At 43.3% G+C, this 27,053-nt stretch overlaps 1 protein-coding gene across 1 annotated transcript in view; it reads right to left on the minus strand.

Annotated features, from left to right (window-relative positions):
* PEPD (peptidase D) overlaps window positions 1-27,053 on the minus strand; it is a 105,628-nt gene that overhangs the window by 52,573 nt on the left and 26,002 nt on the right. Inside the window, exons 4-9 of the mRNA XM_014942133.1 lie at window positions 24,589-24,652; window positions 22,577-22,624; window positions 21,315-21,376; window positions 15,918-15,962; window positions 11,759-11,834; window positions 10,770-10,816 (exon numbers count right to left, since the gene is read on the minus strand). Of these exons, the coding sequence (XP_014797619.1) occupies window positions 10,770-10,816; window positions 11,759-11,834; window positions 15,918-15,962; window positions 21,315-21,376; window positions 22,577-22,624; window positions 24,589-24,652 (342 nt within the window). The remainder of the gene's footprint in view (window positions 1-10,769; window positions 10,817-11,758; window positions 11,835-15,917; window positions 15,963-21,314; window positions 21,377-22,576; window positions 22,625-24,588; window positions 24,653-27,053) is intronic.

Consider the following 27,053-nt stretch of genomic DNA (forward strand, 5'->3'; position numbering starts at 1 on the left):
TTCTGAACTGTAGTGATTTACTTGAGTAAAAAAATACTGCCAAAAATACTGCCACATGTGGTCCTGAAATATTCTGCAAGCTATCACATCCACTTCAGCATCCAATTCTCTAATGAAAGCCACACGCTGGAGATGAAAGGAGAGGAGATCAGAGCAGGAATTTGATGTACAAGAGCTGCCAGTTACAGCACACATGCAGCCCTTGTCAAACTCCTCCAACTACACCCGGCTACACAGGATCTATAGCTGAGATGAAACTGAATATTCTCCAAGAACCAGCGTGATGTGAACCGTATCTCAGCTTGAATCTACAAAGGAATTGGCCAATACTTGAGATTTTTGCACACTATCATCCATTTTCAGCACGCTCCCGGAATTAGAGGAGACAAGTAAGCAGACACTAACAACTAATTGTATGGCCCTTCCCTTTCCCTTAGAGGTTTATTTTTTCTCTTCAAAGCTTTGTAGATTGGTTGTAAATCCATGCTGTAAATCAAAAGAAAGTCACTACTCGTTACCTAGTTAGAATTCCCGGGTTCTGACCGTGCAGCCATTTCTCTGGTGTTTGATCTCAGGCACCAGCAATGCCCACAGGCACACGCTCCAGTCACGGCAGCCAGACCCCGCGCTCCCAAACCCCTTCCCAGCACCTTGATCAACCCCCACCCACCTCCAGTTCTAAAGAGAGCCACGCAGATAAATGATTCCTGGATTCAAAATACCTGCTCAGGTTGAAAAAAAGAAACATACGTAAAACCAGGAAGGAGCGACTCAGAGTTAAAGAAAAAGAAGTGCCTGGTCTAGTGGTGCAGACCAACATGCCCAGCTGTGACTGGCTATGCTCCAGCTGAAAAATAAAGGAAGTAATGCTTTTGTCTCTTTTTTCCCCCCCAGAAAATGAAGATTTAAAATTACTGTTGCCACTGTAAAAGTTCTCTCCCGACAAGGAAATACACATAAAAAGACACATGTTTCCTGCTCATCCCTATCAGCTTCTGAATTTCTTCCTGATGTATGAAAGATGGCAGGGAAATTTCCCCTCTTTGGTGTTTCTTTATCTCTGAAATACCAGGAAAGATCAAACCTCTCCTTTCCAGTGCTGCTGGAGGGCACTGCTCAAACAACCCACCCTCCCTGTCCTCCAGCAGGAACACTGCTCAGTCCTTCACTCCAGCTCTTTCTGATGAAAACAAAACTTTTAAGCCAACTTCTCATCTCTGCCAGCCGTGATGGACCTCCTCCAGGTCAGAGCCAGCCGGCTCCCCTGAGCTCCCTAACACGGTACTTAGTCTCAGGGCAGTGCATTTTCCCATAATATTGAGGAATAAACTCTTAGGTGTTTGTCATGTGTTTTGGAATAAACTTTTGAACTGCCAAAAGGCCTCACATGATCTTTTAAAATTACTTCTTTACACAACTATGCATGCTGAGCATGACTGAACCAAAACCTAACATATCTCTCCTCAAAAAAAAAACCTGACAAATTTCACTGGAAGTTCTGCACAACAGGTAAAAGACACCACCTGTGTCTGCCCACACAACTGGGCACAAGCCCAAAACCAGAAGGTCTTCGCCCAACATTGCCTGAGACTATTTTGAGTATCATCAATATTTTCAATTTAGAAAAGCATCAAATGATGTATTAAATACAAACCACTGACTACCGATTGAAAAAAAAAAAAGTAGTACAAATGAAGGTGGCTCTTCCTGCCCTGGGGCTGGAACATTTGGGACCAATTTGTCTTTATGCCTCAGAGCAGTGTGATGGTGAGTGAAGGGTGCTCCTGGCCACCTCAGACCTGAAGGTAGGGTAACATCCCTCTGCACACCCCGACTCCCTGCACTTCGTGACAGCCTTTGAACACACGGTGCAAGTTCTATCTATTCCATCACAGTTAATGACCAACCTGTGGTCAGCACCGAAGATGTGTGAGAAAATAGAGAGAGGTGGGGCAGATCTGCTGTTTTAAGTAATAGACAAATATCATTTTAATTTCTGCTAGGAATAATGCACATGCTTTGATCGGCAAGACTCAAATGCACAGCAGAACTAAGGGCATGAAGATGCACACGATGCACCTCTTCCAAGGGAAGCAGATTCCCCTGAGGCAAGCAGCAGCTCCTGGGATTTCACCCCGGCCGGTACCCGCTGCCTTCCGCGGGGCCACGGCTGGAGAGGAGCGTGTTCCTCTGGCTCACAAACCATCTCACACATGCATACCGAGTATCAGATGGAAACCCGTGTTCCTAGGCAACCCCACGCTCGCTCCATCCTCCCCCTCTGCCACCACGGACAAGAGGGTTTAATCACCAGCTCACACTGCACCCACCGGAGAGAATCCCACCCGGAGCAGCTCCCACCGAGCAGCAGCAGCCCCTGGGTGGCCTTCGCCCCAGCATGCAGAGTGGGACTAAGGACAGCAGTGTTACTTTGGAGTTGTTTATAAAGACGAGTTCTGGAAAAAAATAATATTCTGGCTTAAACATAAAATGCTGGCAAATGCAAGCAAAAAAATTTATATTCTTGCCAGCAGGTATGGAAACATTCTTTTAGAGGTACCGAGGGTTAAACTTTTTTCTGACATTTATAATATTCAGTGCTGGAAAAAATCTCTGCAAAGAATAATTGCTCCCACAGGGACCAATCCTTGGGTCACAGTTTTTTACACTTGACGGCAACAGAGCCTTGAATGAGATTTTCTATAAAACCTAGACTTAAGCTTGCAGCATAATCACAATGTTTGCCCTAGCTCTAGAAGCTGAACTAAAGCACCACTTCTACAGTGTAATTATTCCACATATGTTCCAAAAACCCATGGGGAAGTTTTATTATTCAGAAGAATAAATAGGGTAAAAATAAATGGTTTTTAATTTTAGCCAATTTTTACACTCCTTATGAATTTTCATTTTTCTTATGCAAGTTTAAGTCCACGGGAGAGAGGATTTGCCTTGAAGAAATAATTAAACTTTCATCTTCAGTTACGCTTCTTAGCAAATACACAGCCACCCACATAGCACATAACACACAAGTGCTATTCACTGACACAGAAAGCCAACATAATCACAACGCTTCGTAATCTTCCTTTCAGTCTCAAATTGAGTATTTGAAGTTTCAACTCCTGTTCAACAACACAGAGCAAGCGGGTTAGAAGGTTGGGGTCCCAATACAGAGCTTAATTTGCCCTCAATACTTTTTCGACTACTTGAGGTATTCTCAGAGAATAATGCAGCAATTTGTCATATGCGATACGTAAATCTGCCACCTGAAGGATAACAAAAGATGATAAGACTCAATTTGTGATGACAATGTCTGAACCAGATTTAGTCGACTGCAGAAGTCAGAGCTTTTCTGGGAAGGGAAGCAGCAGGACTCCATGTGAGCACGCTTTGCCACTGAGTGACACCTTCTCCATCCCCCAGGAACGTTCCCACATCCCTCTCCCCGTGCAGGGGCCAAACAAAGGACACGTGGGTGCTCTGCAGGCAGGTCACAGAACCCACACGTCCCCAGGCTCACTGGCAAACGGGCCGTACCCTGTGCAGAGGGTCCGGAGGGTTCATTCCCTGCCCTCCAGCATCCACAGATCCATCCCTGCCAGCACCGCTCCCTTCCTGCAGCTCCAGCTGTTTGCCCACACCTGAGTGGCTGAACAGAAGGGCAGAAACCCCAAACACCAGCAGTGGAAATGAGAGGTTAAGGCAGAATGACAGGATGAAATAAAGAACGGATTAATTCTCAGTGCTTATCCTAAACTGCACTTGGGGCCAGACAGCAGCACCAGGTCATCCCAAAGATGCCAAGTCTGGCTCTGAGGTTCTATCCTACTCTCCCTGAAACACACAATGAAGAAAAAAATTTCTCCTGAAGAGCTGACCCAAGCTAATGTATTACCCCTAGTGTCAAACCATCTGTTACAGAGCAAATCTGGAGATTAGACAGGCAAAAGGCTACTAATAAATCACATCTAGCATCCTAAACTTCACACCATCCTCACATTTACCACTTATTGGTACACCCTGCACCCAAAGCACTTCACCCAGTTTTTACAAATTGTCTGCTAAGCAGAGACATAAGAATTCCTGCCCGCCTCCGGCAGTCGGTGCTGACCAAGAGGACACAGCAGGTTCAGTCTGAAATAAGAAAGCAGCAGAAATCCAGTCCAACGCTTCTGACAGGTATGACATTTCACAAGAGGGTAGTACCGAGTGAGAAGTGATGGCAGCCTCACCTTACACTCACGGATTAACTTCTGTGGTATCTGAAGGCTCCCCATCTCACCGGTTCTGTTACATACACAGGTTTCAGTAGATGAGTGGGGAGACACTGTCAGTTGTCAGCAAAGCTCTCTGTTCCCCCGCCTCCCCGGACTGCCTCAAGGCTCAGCCTGATCTACTCGGGAAGAGCTGTTGAAGGTACAATCCAAGCAACCCAGAAATAATGCTGGGTTTTGAGGGATTCTCAACACGGGCAAATTCCTTTCAGCAGAAACATCACCTCTGCTGCCTAACGTGATCCAGGTTCCTCCCCAGTCCTAACTTTCATTTAGAGTTCACTTTCCATCACTTCTGCCTGGCCATTCAATCCCATGACCAAACACCCAAGGCAAAAAAATCCCACCACTTGAGAGCAACACAACATTCTGCCAATGAGACCAAGCCCACCGGCACAGAGAACCAAACTGGAAAGGCCATCCACGTACTGCCCTGGAATTACAATCCTGGCCTTCTGTTCTTCAATACTGCTGACAATGGGTACGCTAAGAAACCTACCACCTGCTAAAACAGTGGAGAGTTCTGCACAGTTCTTCCCCCAGGGAGATGATGCAACAACAGAAAACCAAACAAAAACCAAGCAAACAACACAAAGAACCATCAGGACAGATGCTAGAAACGCTGCTGAATAAGCTGGGAGGCAGGACTCGCACTCTATACAGTGCTGAGGATGCTCTGAGAACCAATCTGGAAAATAATTTAATGCAGGGGACAGGCCAGCAGCGAGGGACAGAATCTGCTCGTTTGCTTTTCATCTGCATAAAGCGGTTTTGATGTTCAGAAGGTCAGTGTGTGACACCGTGTTATTAACAGAGTCTTGGAATCCCACCCTCCGCCCTCAAGCCCTGCTGCCCGCTGAGCACCATCACCGAGCGGTTCTGGTTATCAAAAGATGAAGGCCAAACACAAAATTCTGATCTCTCTGCGCCGACAGTAATTAGCAAAAATGATTGAACTAAAGCTCCCACTGCAGATAAAGCCGCACATATGGTACAATCTTTACTTTTGACTTGTCTGAACAAGCATGAACAAAATCCACAGCAAATAATAATCAGTTCAGCCTGCTGTCTTTTATGAGTTCCATTTCACATATCTCCAATCTTAGCTTGTCATTAGTAATGCTAATTAGTTCCCTATCTCAATGCCATGCTAGATTCAGTAAAAACTGAGATCATTGCTAATTTGAGAAGAAAGCTTGTGCTTTCCTTAATATAAATAATAGTCACTCTACGAAGCACCCACAGAAATTAATACTGCTGGTAATTTTCACTCTGTTTCAAAATTTAAATAAGGATTGCGACTACCTCTTGATTTCCAAGAAGATAATAAAAAGGTAATTATGAATTATCCCAGCACTAAGCAGGTTAACAACCCTGTAAGGACACCCAATGAGGCAGCACCTGAAGCTGGGTTACACCTCGCTGTGGAGGTGAGCCCCAGTCTGCACACACGCACGGCACGTCCATCCTGAAGGGAACCACCTTCCAACACCAGCCTGGGAACTGCTCTTTGACACCTGGGGGCTCAGAAAGGCTTTAAAGTTCTCACGCGGCCCGATTCCACCATTTTTTGGTAGAATGTAAAACCTAATTACGTGGAACTTCAACCACAAGTCACAAAAGAGCCCTACGCAATTTAACAACACTCTTCGACACAAAGGGCTAATTAGAGAGACATCCAGGAGACTAACCAAGCTGTCCTCTGCTGGAACAGAGGACGTGGAGCTTCCCAGGGCACCTCCTGCAAAGGGAAATGCTGAGAGGTCACTAGGGATACACTGGAACGATTTAAAACATGGAGAAAGACCACCTTCCTCCTCTTTCAGGCATTTGTCACATGTTTTCAAGTTTTAAACCCAGCCTGTTGACAGCAGTAACCTACATTTAACCCCCCATCACCTCCAGTTGCGAGGCAGCTCTGGGCTCAGGGCTGTCAGGCCATTTTCAGGCTACACAATGCTACCAACTGTTCAAAAAAAAACAACTAAAGGAAAAGAAAAATCACATTTCAGTAAGTGAGCCAACTGACACGCTGTCTGAGATTAATGGAGTGCCGGTCTCCTCTTTGAGAAAAATAAATCCTACACACAAATAGCAGTGAGGGTCATGGCACAATTCAACGCCGTTCCCGTGTCATAAAGCACCCGTGAAGAATTCACCCAGGTATTTCTGGCAGCCACAATGGGCATTCTTGTTTACCATCCACACACTCTCATGTGAAGGACTTACAAAGGCTACGCTTGAGCTGAAAGTCTAAACACAAAAACTGGATCAAGAAAAAAAACAGACATATTTTTAAAGACTAGAGAAGTCGGTGACTTCCTCAAGAACATTCAAAGAGCAAAATCTATCAGGAGATGGTAAGTGGCAAATCCTGATTAGGTAAAATAATCAGCATTTCACTAAAAGGAAATACCCAAAGAAAAAGAAAATTATTCTGGCTATTTTCTCTTTTCTAGTGAAATAACATGTATGTTTTATTTTCAGTTTGTTCCCCTAGAGCAGAGGAGAGAGAGATAAATGAAAGATGAGAGCCATAATCCAGGCGAGCACTCTGCACAGATAGAGAAATGGCACATTGACAGATAGGACAGAGCTCACCCCAGAGCCCAGGCTCTGCTTGGGAATCGGGGACAGCACTAAAAGAAGGGGGATAAAGAGCTCGTATCAGCCTCGGCTGGGAGAGAGACAAGGTGTAAAAATAGTCTGTGAGTGTTGTAAGCCAAGAAGGAAAAACCTGTGTAGCTGCCTTCTTGCCATTTGATTCTTTAAATTGTTGCTGTTACAGCAGAGTGGAGTTGCAATTTGGTATGAACAAAACCACCACGAGTATCTGTAGGGCTGTACGGACCGAGAAGACCCACTGAGCTGTATACAGAGGGGGCACCAGGCCAGTGCAGCTGGGCAGCGAGCTCCTGACCTGACTGGGACACGAATGAGCCCCAAGTCCCCTCTCCCTTGTTTCACAGGAGCCCACCCTGTGGGACCAGGGCCGAGGTGCTGGACCCATAGCTATTTGCACAGTGGTTCCAGGGTGCTCCTCTGCTTAGCGTCTGCAGGGGGTTTGGACATGGACAATCCTCCAGGGAGGTCCTGGACAAGGGGAGGCGCGGTTCAGCCAGCCTGGGTGCTGCCCAGTGTCACCACAGCAATGACAACATCATCATCATCATCATGAACAAGCTCAGCACTGCCCACTCACTCCTGTCACGGGGCCCTCGCGCTATTAAGAGGATAAAAACCCCCAACAGCTACGGGTCCAAAGCTCTGCTGTGGCTTTGCTATGGATGGACCACACACTTGCATGTCATTCCCCAGTCAATCGACAATTCCAGGCAGCCAAGTCCCATCTGAAAACTGTTGGCTCCAGTAAAAAAGGGAACAAATGAGAAAATGCAGAGAAGGTTCGTTGCTCAGTACCAAGCAGATGAATAAGCCGCCCTCTAGAAACTGATAAACACTCATCTGGAGAAGGGGTCTCCAGATCACCAGAGACCCTGGAGCAGACAACTCTATGTCCCAATTAGGACTCTCAGTCTGTATGTATATATCTAGATACATACACAACAGATTTTTGTCCATATATACACACTTAAGACAACTTAGCTTTTCACACATTTCTTGAGCTGAAGAGATTTCTTTCGTCATTTTGCTGTATTTTAACAATATATTCACTACAGAGCAGTTTCATAATTAAAAGCCTTTAATTAAAGAAGATTAATTAAACATGAGATAAGCACAAATAGTAAACAAACTACTTCAGAGAAAATCCAGAATCTGACCTCCTGAAATGACTTTATGTGCAATTACACATGCTGTGAATTACTGTTTGTAGATAATTGCCTTGGCTGTCTCCTTAAAGTCAACCGACCACATATTAAAGTTAAATAACTTCAAACCAAAAAAAAAAAAAAAAAGTCAGGGCTGATTGGATTTGCAGTTAAATGTCTCCTTAAAGTCAACCGACCACATATTAAAGTTAAATAACTTCAAACCAAAAAAAAAAAAAAGAAGTCAGGGCTGATTGGACTTGCAGTTAAATGCTTTCATTTTTTTTTATACATCTCAGCATTAAGGCATTACTGATGCAAAATAATTCAGTAGTGGACCTTAATTGTAAAGAATATTTCCAGCTGAAGCTGGCTCTAAACCCTCAAAACAAAAGCTAGTATCTTATCTACAGATTTCACCAACATTCACTTAATTTCCTTCAAACTACTTCTCAGAGAACAATCCCAACCCTAGAAATACAACTATTGCTGTACATGGTTGGCTCCGGGATGCATTTCCTGGAGAATGTTAACCTGTTCTGGCCGTATGATAAAGCAGAAGCAAAATGACTCACTGTTTGGTGGCAGAACCACCAGGGAAAGGCAATGTTAAGGTCCTACATGGAGCCATGGAAAATTCTAATTGCTTTTGAGATCTCTGGCATTATTCCTCCTGGCAGGCAGGGTCAGAGCAGCTCTGCACCCAAACCCACACATGCAAAGAATGAGTTAAAGCCATAGGAAGGGGGGCTACTGGTGATACTCAAAGACAGCTGTGTTCATTGCAAAAACACCAGGTTCCCAGCCCCCAGAGGGAAGTGCCAGCAGAGCTGGGGAACAGCACCACACCGGTCAGAAAGCTCTGCAAAGGCAGGGCAGGCCCTAGAAACATCAGAACATGAAAAACTTCATCAACTTTTAATTGCTCTCTTAAATACAAGTGTGAATGCTTTTGATAGACCTCTACAGACTAAGAAGTTTTGTTCTCTGTGCCCTGAGATTCCAGATGTACCAAAGCTGCCCGCGCAAGCTCTCCAGGCGGTTGACCAAAAAAAAAAAAAAAATTAAAAGACTCTACTATTTCAATGACTATTGTCTGGGTTTGGACGTTACCTATTTTTAGGTCTTTGAAAGTTCCCTTCTTAGAACACTTTAATGGGTTTATCTGCATACAGAGTGGAGATTTCCTCAATTATTTTCTAACTTCATTTAGAAAAATTTCAACCACACATTTCTTGCCAGAGAGGTGTGGAAATGACAGGTTTACATTTTTAAATGTAAATTGTAAATGTGGGGACCCTTTCTCCCTAAGCAATAAGGGAACAGAAACCAGAGCAGGGATGATTCCACCAGCACCAGAAAGGGAAGTTCTAATTATAGTCCCCCCAAGGCAGACACCTCAGAGGGATCCTGCCAAGACCTCTTTCATTAGTGAAATGACCTCAAACTCCTTCAAGAAGTGCAATCTATCAAGACATATGGAAGAACAGACGGCAATTTTAAATAGGTTTCATAGAAAGTTGCCTAATTTATTTATTTTTTTAATTGAAAGACGCAAATAATCATTTCAAAAGGTTGGTGTGTTTGGGAGAAGCTAGTCAGAGAAGAGTGAACATGCCGGAGTGGCAATGCAATATACCCCATAGACTTACAGAGCAGTGCATATATATGGATTTGTTGTGTGACATTTAAGCCAAACTGCCAGGATCCTGACATTTAAAGCACTTGAGAACAAACTCTGCTCTATGGGAATTTTTGATTACTACTGACTTCCAGAGCCAAAATTTCACTATCAGCACGGACAGCAAGGAAAGTGAACACAAACACAAAGTTCATTAATAATGTTAATAGAAAATGTATGCAACTTTTTTTTTTCCCCCCGTTACCTGCTGATATATGTAACTGCCATTTGATGCACGGTCAAATTATAGGCCCATAGAGTCTGTAGAAATTTAAACTGCTTAGATGTAACATTAGTTTTTCCATATTGCATATGTTCTAAGGGCATGATTTGCTTTTTGAGCTACCTTGAAATCCTGATGACAAATCCTGAGGTCACTTTATTTTCCCTTCACTGGGTGCCGAATTAGCCTGCTTACTAACGATGGACAAATTACTGTCAAGGAACAACAGTAACTACTGTTACTAGTTTTACAACACTATTTTCTAGTCCTTCCTTATGCAAATACGTGGAAAATTGAAAACACTGTATGCGAGCTAAAAATAAATGGACTTAGTGATCAAAACTGTGCTTTGTAAGGCAGGCTGCTGCTGATCTAATGTAAATATTGATTTGGAAGAGGAGGGAGTGTTTTCCCTGTATCTAAACACATCCCTCCAGTATCAGCCATCCCTTCCCCTCGGTGCCCGGTGACGCAGGCAGGTGACAGAGCTGGGGGGGCTCTCCCACACCCCCACCCCCAGGCTGCTCAGCACCACAAGCACAAGGGCACGGGTTGTCCAGAAACACCCCTTCACTGGCCGGCTGTGAACTCCTAAACCTCCAGGAGGAGCATCACACTACACTGAACCAGCACAAAAAAATATTCAACCCTCACCAAAGACACGTTTGAAAGTGGTGACGTACCAACCCAAAATAACACCCCCAACAGCCTTCAAACAGCAACGAGCTCTCGCTTTCAGCTGGAGCAACGCCTCAGCTACTGCTTCTGCCGCTGCCACAGAGAGACTTTCTGCTTGTTATTACAATTATTGAAGGAACTCTTACCTCTCCATCTCGTATTCTTTCATGCCCGCCCTCACTGCCTTCATTACCTGTAAGATACATACATGGGACATTCGTAGCAGGAGGGAATCTCACATTTATAAATTTATGACTTATGACTATCTCCAGAGAAACCTATATTACAAAAATATCATCTGTACTTCATTTAAATTTACATCAGAAGATGCATTTTAAAACTACATTAGAAATCAAACTCATTTTAATCTTTATAAATGCCTGCAGTCTCCAGCAATAAAGCACGTTTAATTGCCAAACTACTATATCCTAATGAAGTGTAGCTCATCAAAACACAATGATTAATTCGGAAAGCTCTGGCGATCTTGGCAGCAAGTCCTTTTGTTTGACTTTTATGACACAGCAGCAAAACAAACTTGTGAACTGGAATTACTACAAAGGGAGACTCTCTTTTATACTTTACAATCTGAGTCAACAGAAAACTACCAGAGTTAGCACTGGTTTACAACCCAAAAGTCTGATTTTTGTTCTCAGCTTTGAGGAGAACGTGCGCCAGTTTTATACCTTTGCCTGTTTCTGTACCATGGAAGTTGTAGGCTACAGAAGCAATCCCCTCAGATGTGATGAGGATCTGGAGAGAGGAACGTGCTGGTGAAGCTTTTCAGAGCTGCACATGCTGACCTGGGCCAGAAGAATGACCTGCTTGCTCTCTCCTTCCTCCAGCCCCCAGGGGTATTTGTGCCGCCGGACAGACAGGGTGCAGGCAGGTCACCTTCTGCAGAGGCTCCACACTCACCCAAACCACACTCCATTTCTCCCACATCACAAACGCACCGGTGAGTTCAAGGACAACGCCAGGGATATTACTGGGCGGTAATAGGAGGGATATTATCCTCTTATTTCTATCCAGCCTTTCCATTATTTTATTACTAAGCAATTCAGGGTTGCTGGGAACATTTTCTGAGCATCACTGCTACACTGAGAGCAAAAATTATTAACAGTAAAGGATCCATTACCTCTTTATGAGCTTCACTGGAGATTTTATTGGTGTAGCGCAGAACTTCCAACTCCATGTCTGTCTTAATCACGCGACTTAAAGAAAAGTAGAACAGATGTCAGGTTAGGTTGCAACTCCACAGCTTAGGCATACAAAATAAAAACCCCTGAAAGTGGTATGCATCACCTCTGACAAAATTAGATCAAGCACACCTCAAGAGAGAAGAGCTATTGCAGCACTCCTGGCAGCAGAGCTTGGCTGGTGCTGATGCCCCGTTAGCACAACCCCCCTGTGCAGGGCAGCCCCAGGCACTGCAGGCACCCGCTGCAGGGTTGTGTTACTAATAAACAAGGGGTCCAACCAACATCATTTCAACTCGTTCTTAATACATTAGGAACAAAAGCAATGTATTTCTGTATTTGTCATGGCTCAAACACTACTTCAAACAGAAAATTTCTACAAGCACCCTTGATTCACTTTTTAAGCACAATTTGAAACTAGTTTACATAATGAAATTCCCAGAACTCCAGAATGTCTACTCAGCACAATCCCACCTCTCACCTATTTACAATACCTCAAAAGGCAGGGAGGAGGGGGTATGAAAAAATGTTATTCCTGTTTGGTATTAAAAAACCCAAACCATGCAATTCAGAAACCAGAGCAGCAGTAATTACAGCCACAATGTCCATTCTTTCACATTATTCTGGAGGGAAAAAAAACCCAAACCAAACACCCGTCCCGAACCCCATCCTGTTCTCCATGCCTGATGAGATACTGCAGCTGTGTCTGCTTATGAGCCCTCTGTTCTGAGCTCATCTCAAAAACTTGCCATTAAAATCTTCTCTACTTACAGTCCTTTCTACCATGTATTTCCAATAATGGCAGCTATTTAGTGGGACGTGAAGAGGGAAGCAGAGACAGTTCCATACCTTCTATTAAAAATCAGCTACTCTTTCCACTGCTGCACACACTGATTCCCTCATACTTCTCATGCCTGTCTCAAAGGCAGCCATGAAGTACACACTTACTGTTTACAAGGAACAAAACTACCTACTCAATTGAGTGGAGATATTTAAATTGTATTTTCCAGCTCCACTCCAGAGTTTGCAGCAGTGACAAAGTACCACAACTGTTATATTTTGAAACGGCCACCAAGACACCCCTTTTTTATTATAACATGTTCCTACTCACACAGCTGTGGAGAACTATTTACTGTATTTCTGCTCCTGTAGTTAGTTTTAATGACCCAAAAGCAGGTTTCCCAGCCATCAGAGCATTTCCCACAGCCCCAGTGGCATCGCTCCCAACACCACTGCTCTGCCAGAGTAAAATGCTCCGACTTTGTGAAAACACCAACATCCATCACCCTGCTCTTACAAACAGGAGCAGAGCAGAGGGGAATGGACTGACATTCTTAGCCAATGTTTTAGAATATGACACAAAATAGTCATTCTGCGCATTGAGAATGAGAAGTGCAAGGCTTTAAAATGCACACCGAGGTGAAAAAATTACACTGGATGGTGTAATCTGCTCACCATGGGTGAGGAAACAAACTTCTGCTCCTGCCTCTCAGCCAAGACATACAGAACAGCAGCTCAAATATATTCAAGCTAGAATGAGGGAGCAAAGGCTTACAGATTTATTTTTTTTTAATCCTGTTCTTCGGAAGACTGCATGTGCTAGCAGGATAATTTAATACTTGTTTGATGTGCCTTTATATTACTTTCAATATACAGTACATATCTCTGATCTGCAAGTGCCTGAAAAATAGGTTGTTTCATAATTCAGTTGTCTAATCTCTTCATTGGGATCTGCCAGCAATACAAGTGAGTGACTGCTCCACGGCAAGCGCAAACAGTATTAGAAGTATTAGAACTATTTTACTTGACTAGGTCAGAGGCTTCAGGGTCAAGGTATTTATTTTAGATTGTAACTCCTCGGCTACCTTTCTGCATATATATAAACTCATACTCAGCCTCAGACAGACTTTTTATGCAACGCATCACCTCCATTTACACAAGGTCAACCACTGAAACACCTCACAGAAAATGTTTAGTCATTCTGAGACTGACAAACCCCCCTCCCCAGCCGTCGGTGGGGAGGAGAGGGAGGATGCACAACTGTGCAGGGAACACCATCAGCCTCACCCTCCGCTGGGCACAGGAGCAAGCAGGTTCCTGGGCTGTGGGACTGCCTATGGAGCTCCTACCAGCACATCTGGGCAGCAGAAGGGTCTGTGTTTCACCACCTTCGTACTGGTTTGATGGCATGAAGCATAGCCAGTCAAGCACCGTGATGAGTCAGAACTGCAGAACAATCTCGTGTGATGAGTGCTCCAGTTCTTATGTTGTTTTCCCCCTGCTTCCCAGATGAGGCCAGGAAGATTGTCCCAACTTTGTTCACAAATGTGAATGTCAACGTTCTATTAAAAACAGCTCTTGGACAAGTTACACACTCTGCATACATTCATTAATATTTTAATAGGAACAAATCATTCCCAGGCTCCAGCTAATGCAACTGCAAAATGTGCAGATTCAGCAGGTACCACAGCTCTCAATGAGCAGGGAAGCCACTCAGTGCCACCAAGTTCACAGAGAAGCACAGGTTTCCTACTGTCAGGATTGACCTATAATTTTTAATTCTTTTGGTTCTCCTTTCCAATTACTAGGGAGATAATTTGGACAAGTTTGGAGTTTGTCTTCTGTTAGATGATATTTTCTTTTCAAAACTATCAAAATCTATTTAAGTATCTATCAAAATAGATATTTAGTGTATATGTTCAGTATCAAAATTGAAATGAGCATCCTGAAATTTAAAATGGAAGTGTTTAAATGCCTTTGAAAACACATTCACTCAATTTGGAAGGGAAAAAAAAAAGAAAAAAAGAAAAAAGCCGCTGGGCATGTGATACCCACATCTCAGAGGCTGATGGTTCCCAGGGTATTAAACACCAAAACCCCAACACAAACCAACCAGCGGGAGCCGAGCAGCACCTCCTCTGCAGGGAAATGAGACTGTTTCAAAAGCTTCTAACTTGACTTACCCCTTTCTGTTATTTTTGTAAGGAATGTGACCCAGCATGAGGGGCTCACAGCACCTGTGAACATTTCAAGATCTTCCCAAGCAACATCTGCCATGGCAGGAGCTTGACTAACCGAACACTAATGGGACTTCTAAAAGGCAGCGGGTTTTGCTAAACTCCTTCTTTACCAAGTTTTCTTCATAGCGTTCAATTTGCACATCCCTACGCATCAGTTTCTGAACTCGTGTCTACATTAGTCAGGACTCTGCACCTCAAAGGCCGACCATCTCTTGGTCGTTCTCAGCGCTGGTGGCAGCAACAGCCATCAAAGGGAATGGTGGCAGCAGCACGGGATGCCACCAGGCACCGCAGGGGCAGGCAGGGCACACTGACCTCTTCGCAGTTTAAGATTCCAAACTAAGCTGTCTTAACTAAGGATTTGCTTCCTCATTTCTAGATTAATACACTATAAAAGCTTAGATAAAAAACCTAATTCATTAACAAAAATCCACTACGGTATTTCCTCAGTGCATTTCCTAAATGGAGAGCTGGAGAGCCCTAGTTCTGGAGCAATCCTGAGTTAAAGTCGGCAAATGCCGCTTCCGAAGAGGAGGAGTGGGAAATGCAGCAGCTCTGCAAGGTGCTACCACACAGTCCTGCTCCCACCCGCCTCTTCCAGAGAGGCTACGGCACAGCTCCTCTAGAATTACAAAGTGTAGCTACATGAATAATAATGCAACAAAATTAATACTGTTAAAATAAATCCTAGAGAAGTAGTAACACCTTGTTAAATATTACCTGTTCAGACACAGTTCATCTACCTTTGATTTTCGTTGCTAGAATATGAATTATCCTCAGTTCTTTTCCTACTCGTACAAATTCACATTTATACAAATGTGACTGCACTCCAAACACATTCTATAAAAATGCATATCGAGGCACAAGGCTTAAAAAACGTTACAGAAACTCTTGACTTTACTTACCTAGTCCTGGTTTTACTTTTGTACATTACTTCCACCCCACAACGCGAAATCAGCTTAAAATTAAAACTTATCTAGTGAGCTAGGAGGCTTCTGCCGAGGGAATCTCTGAAGCGAGGGTACGGAACAGAAGGACCTTAACCACTACTCAAAGAGAAAGATTTTATGCTACTCACCATTCTGCAATTTCAGGATGAAGGATTTTGTTGTTCACATTGAATCTACAAAAAAACGCCAAAAATAGAAATGTTATAAACCAGCCAAACACACACCAGCAGAGACTGCTGATGTACTTTTTTTTTTTTCCCCTCTGAGGATGTGAGAACCCGTGAAGGCAAACACTGCATCCAGTACAGTGTGGGCCCCGGGAGACCCACAGCCCCCGCTCTGCTCAGCTGAGCAGGTATGTCATTCTGAAATACATGCCACCAAATCAGACACATCATTTCAACCCTGTGCAGAGATCAGAGTAACAGCACATTCAGGAAATATTCAAAAAACTTGTTTTGACCACGAGAAAATGTTATCAGTTCACTGCTCCGGGCATGAGTTGGGCCAGACTGACCTCCAGAGTCCCCTTCCAACCAGAACTCTTCTGTGATTTTAACTTTGCTCCTCAAACACCCTTCAATGAAATTAAACACGGGGAATCGCTAATTTCGTTGTGCACCCCCTCGTTTGTGTGTGCACAGAAGGTGTTGTGTGATAAACAGGCTGTCTTGGGGCCTGTGAGAAGGGAAAGAACCGCTCCTTGGGTCTCGTCCCATCTAGAGAAGAGCCAAAGCCAAAGGCAAACCTCCATCCCCCTGGCCTCAAACCCTCCCCGCTCTCCTGCCCGTGTCTCCTACAGCAGCGACTCCTGTATCCCTGGAACTGTTCTGAGGCACTCCAAACAATCACTGCGGTGGCCAACAGAGTCAGGGGCTGAGTAATTAAGTGGAACATAAATGGATTTTCAAGCATTGTTCAAGGGTTTTTTTTGCTTACAATTTAAATGCCTAAGGAATGTTCTGCATCAAAGATATTTTTGTCTGACTCAGGACTGCTGGCTCTTCAGTTAGGGCATTTAGGAGAATTAAAATGCTCCAAGGCTCCCAACAGATCTTCAGAAGAATGTCGTAAGGCAACAATTAATTTTCGCACATTTTTTGAAGGAAAAATTAAATCTATTCCAGGTTATTAACCATTCTTTATACCTCAGAAGGGATGAACTAAAGCACAAATCCAATTAAAAAAAATTATTTGGAAGTCACTTCTGATTGTACCAGGGTCTTCCTGCATCCTCAGATAGCAGGAAAAAAAACCATGCTCCTCTATTTTCAAGAACATATGCTCATAAACTTATAAAATCCTAACAAGGTGAAGGTTAATAGCTTTGTGCTCCTACCCCCAGATAGAAAACAACTTATCACAACATTCAACAAGGACAAACCGCATGGTATTCAGTATTGTGGGTATTAATTAGAAACCACTGGAAAAGCAACCATACAAAAAGCCACAAGTGACAGAATACTGCATAATTACAGAATAAAGTTGATATTTGGAAACAAGAATGTCTTGTAAAACCAGATTAAAAGGACGCTAACGACCCAAACTGTGCTTCACTTGATTACCAACAAGGCAGCTGAGCAAACCACAACCCAAAATTTACTGGTTAATTCCAACCTAGACGATTCTATGATTCTGTATAAAAGACATGTAGAGGTGGTGCTGAGGGACATGGTTTAGTGGTGGACATGGCAGTGCTAGGTTAACGGTTGGACTTGATGATCTTTAAGGTCTTTTCCAACCTAAACAATTCTATGGTTCTATTCTAAATAACAAGCGCAAGGGGAAGAGCTTGCCATCACTAACAGGAGAATATAAACACTGATCAAAACAAATAATTCATATAATTTGTGCACAAAGTCCTACATAAAATAACCCCACCTTGTTAATCCAGCAAAGATTTTATCTGCGAGACAATAAACAACTTACTCTTAAAAACTGCCCTACCGTTAAGAGGATCACATAGAGCAACCCAATTCTACATTTCCCTGCAATCTGCAAATTGACAATACTTAGATGATGAGATATGTGTTCTGGAGGAAGCAAGTAAATTGATATTTTGCTACAGTTGCAATCTGTAACATGTTAATGCTCCCATTTAATCAACACAGAACTAAGAAATACCACACTGAAAAGCATGTCCAAACTGATTTCATACTCAGTTGTCCTTTAACATGCAAGACAATTTCATTAGTTTAAAAAACCCTAGAAATCTACGTCTCCTATTTAATAACACGGTATAATGAGGAACTTTTTTGTCAGTTTAAGGAACACGCTTTATGTGTATACGTGTATGTGATAAAAATCTAAAACACACCCAATGTTAGAACTTTCTGCTCTTCTTCAACCTGGGGAGTGTTTCCCCTAGGGACTGACCAGGCTGCAGCTGGGGAGAGCCCACTGCCATGGTCGTCACTGCCGTCCCCAACAGGGCAGTCCTGAGGCAGAGGAACTCGCTGACAAACTTTAAACATGAGGTACGAGTGCTTAAACTGCCCGTCACTTACAGCAATCCATGCCAAGGATTAAAACAAGCCCCAACGCAGCCAGCGAAGATTTATTCAACAGTGTTTTAAATGTAGCACATTACATACGGATTCCAAACCCATTTTCTGTATGGTGAATCACAGCAGCTCAAAGCATTTTTACAAGTGCTACATAATCACTATATGATTAGATTTTAAAAATTCCCACACGTTTTCCAGTCTGAAAAATGGGTCCATGAATTAGAAAAAAATCCAACCAGAAGTAGCCTTTATTAGCAAACAGAAATACATCTTTCCAGAAAATAAGGCACTAGAGCTGCTTCAGAACCCTGCCTTCTGCACCTCAGGCTCCGAGGTGTGTGAGAGCCAGTCCCTGCTGCAGGCTGCAGAACAGCTGGACACAGCTGGTGTGAGGGGCATCCCTGGGAGCAGCACCAGGGAAGGACCCAGGTCCCCCAAGTCCTACTCTGGTCCCTCCAGCAAAGGAGGGGGCTCCCCAGGTAGAGCCCCTCTCCCTCCCTACAGCCCTCAGCAGCACACGAGCTGGTTTAGCACAACACACTGGGCTGTACCGGAGAGCCACACCTCAACTGATGGACATGATGGCACAATTCGCTAATTGGGGGCTCTATCATCAGCATAAAACCAGTTTAATCATCGCTGCAGGATAAAAATAACTTAGGGTGATCTTCAGGGTGAGAGTAGAAATAACCCATGACCACAATAGTCATTTTGTCTCAAATGACTATTTATTACAGTGGAAAAATTAATCAAATACTTTAGGTAATTATCTTCCAGAAGAAGTTCAAAAGGTTCAAAAAGTAAAGCAGGGGAGCAACATCATTAGGGCAAGAGAAAGGCAGCTTCTGACAGGAGCTGATGAAGGGCCTGCAAAGAGAGCAAGATTCAGCTTTTTCAGGAAATGATACATTATTTCTATTATTATCCATCGCAAAAAACCCACAAGGGAGCGGCACCGGGGCCCAGGCAGCCGAGGAGAAAAAAGATAAATGGGAGCAGGAAGAACACAACAGGGCCCTCGAGCAAATACATCTTGGCCAGGTAGCCAGAAAACAGGAACAAAGAACAACCCAGGAATAAAATACAGCATCAGAGGCAGGATAAAGTGCAGCGTCACCGGGAAGACGGAGGCGGCCGACACAGCGCAGGCCCGGGCAGACGGGAGGAGGGAGGTCTGAAGGAAGACATGGCTTGGTACTAATTCCACAGTTTTAATCCTCTGGGAAGAAATCAATCCACTGGAAATATATGTGTTTCTATAAAGGTGACATTTGATAGAGGAGAGGTGGGGGAGCACGACAGCAGGAGGGCTGGAGACACCAACCAGGGCTGGCCAAGGCAGCACAAGCAGCAGTGTGGTGCCTCGGGGGGGAGAGGCGTGAGCCATCCCGGGTCTCCAAGGAACAGCATCAGCTGGAAACGGCCCCTGAGGAAGGGGGAAGCTCCCTACCCGAGCACCCACAGCGTGTTTACCAAAAATCCAGAAGCCAGCAATAAAATACCATCAATCCCTGTAAGTGTTGCAGGAGACACGCTATTAAAATCTCAAATCAAGTGCTAAATGGAGTGGCTTCCTACCTTCATGTTGACTAGTAATAGAATGCGTTTCTAATTAAACTCTAGTGTTTAGCAAAATTCAGGGGAAAAAAGGGCTTTTTGGTACTTCAAACAGACCTTTGTACATCATTCCCATACGAATTACTGCTGCAGCTAATAACTGTTTGTATTTCATGCAGAGGTGTCTCAGATAAAAACTGGAGGTGTCTCTCCATATGGACTTTGGAGCCCACCTGTACCCGGAGAGCATAAGGTCATGGAGCATCTACTTGGTCAAAGCAACCCAGCATCACATTGCTGTAACAGCAGAGAGGACACCAAATACACATTAAAAATAGCTTCCTTGTATTCTGGCATAGTTTATATTTAACTCACTGGGCAACAAAAGATGTCTGAATGTTTGCTACCTTGGTCCCCAATACCCCTGACAGAACCATTAAGTTTCCATTTAGGTTGTAGAGGGCAAAACCAAAGTAATTGCAGAATCAGACTCCAGATTTTGGCTCACATGACACAGAGAAAAGATGATCCCAGCAGAAAGCGTGCTCTCGGACCACAGAAGTGAGTGCCCAGACCTGCAGCAAATCCTGCACATTACGATCATCAGCACATAATTATTATGCTGTCGACAGAGGTGGATGGAGAAAAATACAGCGGGGTGACTGGGAGTCAAGGATCATAAAAAAAAAAAGGCCATTTACTCAACATCTCAGCATGAGTGTTTATTTTAACAGGCTTTTTAATGGGAGGCTTTGTTTCTCTTTTGCCATACACTTCAGCTAAAATGGAAAATGATCTCATTTGAGGATATCATAACAGAATAGACAGTTGTATTTCATTCAAAATTGAGGCCATCGTCCTCACATCCCAGAGCAGGCTGTGATGTATTTTTATTTATTGCCTTTTCAAAATACTGCAGGAGGACATTTTCACGCCACTAGCAGCCAAATTTCATAAAAAGACAACATCAAGTGACACTAAAAGCTCCCATCCAGCAGAAAGGGGATCTTTTATTTTATACCCGTAATGCGACATCCTGTCAGAAGGTTGTACACACCAGAATTCCTCACACCCACCTCAACACTGTACAGGGAAGTCACCAAGAGAAAAGGCTACCCTTAAAGATTCCTTTTTCTGATATCTAAAAACCAAATATTCCAATCCCAAAATGGGAAATGGAGGTAAGGGAACTGGTCTGTACAGCTTTAGGTACTTAAAGCAAACACGGAGAAAGAGAACCATTGGATGACCTCAGATGCAAAAGAGATTCCAAAAAACCCCACCATTATATCTCGAGTCATCAGAAATATGTCAAACATTTTCTTTCCAAAGAAATACCCATACATTTGATCTGCCATTCAACATCCCGTCATTAAAAAAAGCATCATTTAATGTGAAATATAAAAGGAATTAAGCATAATCATGCAACAATTAATGTATAAAAAAAGCCTTGTCACTTACTGGCTGATCCCCTCAAAGGAAGCTTCTTTGGAGATGTTTCCGCTGTCGGTGTTAACACCGCGCTGGGAGGGAAAAGATTAAAGGGACCGTGATTCCAAGCCAAACACAAGTATTTAAAAATTAAATCATGGGGAGAATCTGATTGCAGGAAAACTTACACAGAAGTTTACTTGAATCACTAGAAATAAAAAAACCCAGCCTGTTTGTTCAAATGCAGACCAATATAAGAAATTATTTATTTCATAAGAGACCAGAGTAGAACCCAGGTCAGGATATGCTGCTTAGGAAAATTGCAAGCTTTGATTTCTAATTTCCTTATGTCTTGAGAGGGAACTAGGAGACCTACATAATAATAAAGGGCAAGGGAATAACAAATGGGCAAGGTTTCTTCTAAAGTATTTTCCTTTAAAAATAAATTATTAGGCACTGCCTTGGCAATGCTTACTATTTAAATGTGCATGGTGCTCTCTAATGCAGGTAGCATAAGCAGGAATATTCTGGATAAAGAAATCAGATCTCTTGCTATGTAACTCTTTAAGGAGGGATTTTTGGTAAGACTTCCGTCTGGCAACTGTCATGGGAAAACAAGAAATCCAGGAGCTCTCACTGCATTTGCTGTAAGGGAAAGCTCAGAGTCAGCAAATCATTTCTTATATAGATCGGAGACAAGAAATCAGATACTCTTAATAGTGAGAGGTTTAAAAACCATCTGTGAAGGAAAGGAGCTGGGGGAAAGGTGACGGGAAGAAAAAACTTGCAGGTTTTACATCCATTCACTCATCCTTCCTCCAGAGAACACAGCAATCACCATCCAAAACACTGGGCAGGTGTGTGGTATCACTCCCTCCTCCCAGAAGTTGTTCTTACCACCCCACTCTAGGCAGAAAAAGTATTCCCTGAATCCTTGCAGGATTCCACAGAAAGGCCCAAACATGCTCATGTCATGACCAGAGCAGCAGCAGAGAACAATGGAGTTCAGTCACTGAACAAGGCTGGAGGAGACCATGGTCTCTGTCAGGTGGGCTTGTCATGTTTTACCAGAAACACATGAAGCTTTTAGCAGAGAGAATGCAGACTGGAAGGCCAGAAGTTACAAATCTTGAGATCATGGAGAAGCCAGAAGACTAGATGGCTACACACACGTAGCTTCACGTTTGGCACAGATGGGGAGGAGAAGATAGGGAATGCCCGTGCAAAGAAATACCAAATTATCTCCTTATTGAAGAACATAGGCAGCTATTCTGCAGAACAGTGTGACTCACCAAAGTAAGGAGCACAGCGGGTTTCTTCGAAGCCAAGACACTGGATATCTAAAAAGAAGTTTTAGATTGCTATTATTTTTCTTTTTTTTCTGCCTTACAATCACATTTATACCAATTTCATCAACATTTACTGTACACAAAGTAAACAAGCTGCAAAGCCAAACAATGCTCCTCTGCTATATTTCAGATATTGTAGTAATTCAGATCACAAAACATTTAGACAGAAACACAGTGCTTAAGCTGGTGGCATCCTTTAAAGACATAAATACCAACTATAATTTAAGATTAAGTCTGTTGTCATCATTTGGAGGCCAGAAGAAGTACGAGCCCAGAAGCTGTGAAGTCACACAGAAGTAAGGAACACAGGTCACTGCATCCCCAGGGCACTACTGCATGGAAACCACAGGCTCATTAATATGATGTTACAGCGTGCTAAATGCTTAGCAATGAATGTTTACTGTTATTCTCATGGATCATTTTTACTGACTAATAGTTCTTTAGGCTCCTTCAGTACTTTTCAAACATTTACAAACTGAGAACAGTATCACTGGGCTTGTGGAGAGCTGGGCTTTGGGAGCAGGGGCAGAGATGTGGGCACGGAATTACCCGTTCCTCCAGGCAGAGAGCAGATGATGTCATTCCACTGAGCACAGTTCTACCGACTTTAAACCAGCTTAACAGTACACTAATAACATTAACCATGTGGCAGCAAGGTAGAAAAATACCAACTCCACCTTTTTTTCCCCCCTCTTCCCATGAAACATCAGGATTACACACTCACACAAGTTGGTCATTTGTTGACATAAAACTATCCTGTAAACATGGCACACAGTGTCCTGGTGGTGGAAAACCAATTCCTTGGCAAATCGGGCAAAAGTTATAGACAGAACCTTTGAAAGCTGAACAGTTTTGCTGCCACCTTCAACAGCTTCTACCTTCAATCCAGGTTTCCAGTTTCTGTCCAGGCAGAAAACAACCTTTATGTTGGGACAATTTACTGCTCCACATAAAGAGCTCTTTTTCCCATCGATGAGATTTTTAAGCAGTAAGGAAGCAGAGAACAGACTGCCATAAAGGCATTTGTTGATGGAAAGTGACCCAAAACAACTAAGGCGACCTAAAATGAATGTGATTTTTAAAAATAAACCACGTATTTTCCACTTGCAATTTTCGCCATCTGATGGATGAGCACTGGAGCACCTGCACTCAGCGTGATGGAGCTCACAGGTGTCAGCAGCCTCTCCACAGCTCCCACTCCAACACAGGATCAAACTTCACTTCATAGCTGGGCTCACTATCAAAATGAAACAAAACGTCCTCACGGCTGATGAGAGCAAAAGTTTTGGTCGATAGTGCTCTGCAGGGAGAAAATATCACAGCCTTCCTTTTCCAGCCGCTCTCCATGGAAATCCCCCGGGGAGCTGGGCAGGGGCACTGCCCTCACCCTGCTGCCCTTCCCACTGCGTGAGCACACAAACCTCTGCTCAGAAACTAAAAACGAAACCTAACTATGCAAGTCACACTTGCATTTAAAAATATGAATATATTTCCTTATTTAAATATTAGAATGATTTGACATGAACTAAGAGTAAGGCAGCCAGCCTTTCCTAGCAGCTCTGCAGAGGCACAAAATAAACACAGGTTCCTGAGTCAGGACATGGCAACTCTGACAGCAACCTCCTCAAATCCCCAGGGCACTACAAAAAATGTATTTATCAACACATTTCTGTTGGATAAAGACACAGACTGACAGGTCTCATAAACATGTTCTGTGCATCGTGAGAACTCTTTGGATTAAGACCTTAGTGTTCAGCTCAAAATGGCAGCCTTTTAAAAAATAAATAAATCACATGTGCTTTATAAAAATGAAGGACACTTTCCAGTAACTAGGGGAGAAAAAGGTTCCACCAAGTCAGGAGACATCCGGTCAGCAGAGGACTAAAGTTAAGCAAAATCATTGCCACATACTGATTTTGTATTCACAGAAAAATACCCAGAAACAGTCAACTCACCTCATGCACATAGTGGACTTCATCCACAGCGTATTTGTTCTTGAAGAATTCAGGGGGGTGAATCCTTTGGAAAACAACAAAAGAAACATTTAGTTTTAGCTTTATTGTTATAGTTAGTAAATCCACAGACACAGAAATTATGTCCTCTATTATCACAGCAATAGAATCAGAGATAAGAAATGTTTTCATGATCTTATTCTTGACTCCATTTCTCAAAATAAGAGATTCCACAGAAAGTTGCCACGCTACAAAAATCAGTGTGCTTTAATTCAGATTTCGTGGTCTCCTTCTGAATTTAAAGTGGGTTTTTTCCCATTCACTCTACATAAGACAGTTTTGTTAAGGATTTTTGCCACGGCATTTGTATACAACTTCCCAACTCACCAGATGTTGGAAGGATGTGGAAATAGGAAAATACAATTTTGCCCTGTGCTATATTCAAAGAATGAACAAAACATTAATTTTCTTCCCTGGCAACCCCTCTGACATGAGCATGAAGTGGCCTGAGGGCTATGAAGATGTGGGCCCTGCCACCTCTACTCCGCAAGACACCAGAGCCCCACTCCTCCAACCCAACAGGATGTCCAACATGTCCATGTCCAAAATTAAATCATTTCTGCTGTCTTCTCCCCTGATGCCCAAGCAGAGCCCCAGCTGGGGCAGAGCCAGCACAGATCAGTGCTCCGGGCTCCCCCAACGCCGCCCAGGCAGTGGCTCTGCCACCCCTCATTCCTTCACTTCATGGTGAGACTTATTCAGTCAGAGACTTCAGTCTTTATGCTCCCTGAACTGAAATAAATATAATCAGTGTAAGTCTGAAAATGTAGTCTCAAATGAAAAAAAAAAGAAAAATCCCCCCCCAGCTTACATCCTTCCACAGAGTAAAGAAAACAGGAGAAAAAATCACGGTCAGAAGAGCCGGAGTTTGGAGGATCCTGTGTATTTTGCTTCCTGAGAGTGCAGGAGAGCAAAAGGTGTGCAAGAGGTGTGTGCAGGACCAGCCTTCAGCCGCTGAAACAGACTCCAGGAGCACAAGACCAACCAGGGCAAGAATAAATTATTCTGGAGAGGGAAGAACATTTCTAGCCCTCGCAGTGGGGAGCAGCAGCAGCAGTGGGAGCAGAAGCCCAGCACCTTCAGGAGGAGCTCCAGAAGGAAGGCACGTGCCACAGCTGCCCGCAGCACCGGCTGCCAGAGCTCTCATTTATGTCACTGCTGTCAATCCTGTGCACTCATTTTTCACTTTACATTCCTTTATGCTCCAAACAGTACTGGGCTGAGACATAAACAACAACATGAAAACATTTATGGCGTTCTCAAGCAGTAAATCACAGATTTTTTTTAAATTTATTTATCCATGAAAGTACTACTCCAAAAATAACGCAAAAATACCTCACTTTACGTTCCCTTTTGCAATTCTCCTTTTGTGAACTCTTCCCATCACTGTTGGAGACTTCAAAGTAATTATCATTTATGTTCTCTCCCTGGCAAATTTCACATAGAATTAAAAAAAAAATAAAAATCACTACATCCTCGTATCTTTCTATATGCTGCATTTTATAGTTCCCTCACCTCCAACTTTGCATCCTTTGTTTCTCCTACAGGCATCTCCTTTTCCCCTCCCTCATTCCTCACACATTCAAGTACTTTAATATTCCAGAAACACCACAAACAGCTTTAGCACTTTCCATTTTTGTTCTCTTTTACAGTTTCAACAAATTCATCTGGTACCAGAGGAATCCCAACTGTAAAACCAGCTAATTTATGGCCAATGGTAATTTATGGTAATATATGCTCTTTAGAGCAATACCTGCAAAGCACCACTTACAATTAACTGCATTGTTTGAATCCAAGAACTGTTTCTTGTAAAGTAAATATTCCTTAATATTATGCCCACAAACGTGCTGGATTTTAATCACTTCACTTAATGCAGTTTAACCAAGCGTAGGTCTCCTTTTCCAACGGGCCAGTAAGAAAATTTCTGTCTTCTCCCAAACTGTTGTTCAACCAGGTTTTTGTTGTTAGTTGCACTCTGTAGTTGTGTCACCCACAGCACACTGCTGCTAATGTAATTCTTTGGTTACAGTTAATATTAATCCCTTATTGATTCCATTCCAGCTGCAATCCCTCCAACATCTCTTCTCACGTACGCTACCACTCTTCTGAGGAGCAGAAGTAGCTCATCATCCTTTCAAGGCTGAGAATTTTTTCTCTGCTTTGAGGGCAAGGAACCAGCAGTTCCCCACGACCCTCCATCCTCTCAGCCACTAAATCAGGACACCTGGGCTAAAAGTGCACATGGAAGCCTACATTAAATCAAGAAAATCCTGTGCTTTTTTTCTGTATGTGGCAGCACAGGAGGCAAAACAAAGGCTCAGGGAGAAAGAGGAGCAAGAAGGATCCTCACTCAAACTTTCCATATTCTCTCCAGTCTCTTCATTTTTTCCCCCAAGTTTAGCAGGAAT

The sequence above is a fragment of the Calidris pugnax genome, unplaced genomic scaffold (assembly GCF_001431845.1).
Source record: "Calidris pugnax isolate Ruff unplaced genomic scaffold, ASM143184v1 scaffold28, whole genome shotgun sequence".
In the NCBI taxonomy this organism is placed as follows: domain Eukaryota; kingdom Metazoa; phylum Chordata; class Aves; order Charadriiformes; family Scolopacidae; genus Calidris; species Calidris pugnax.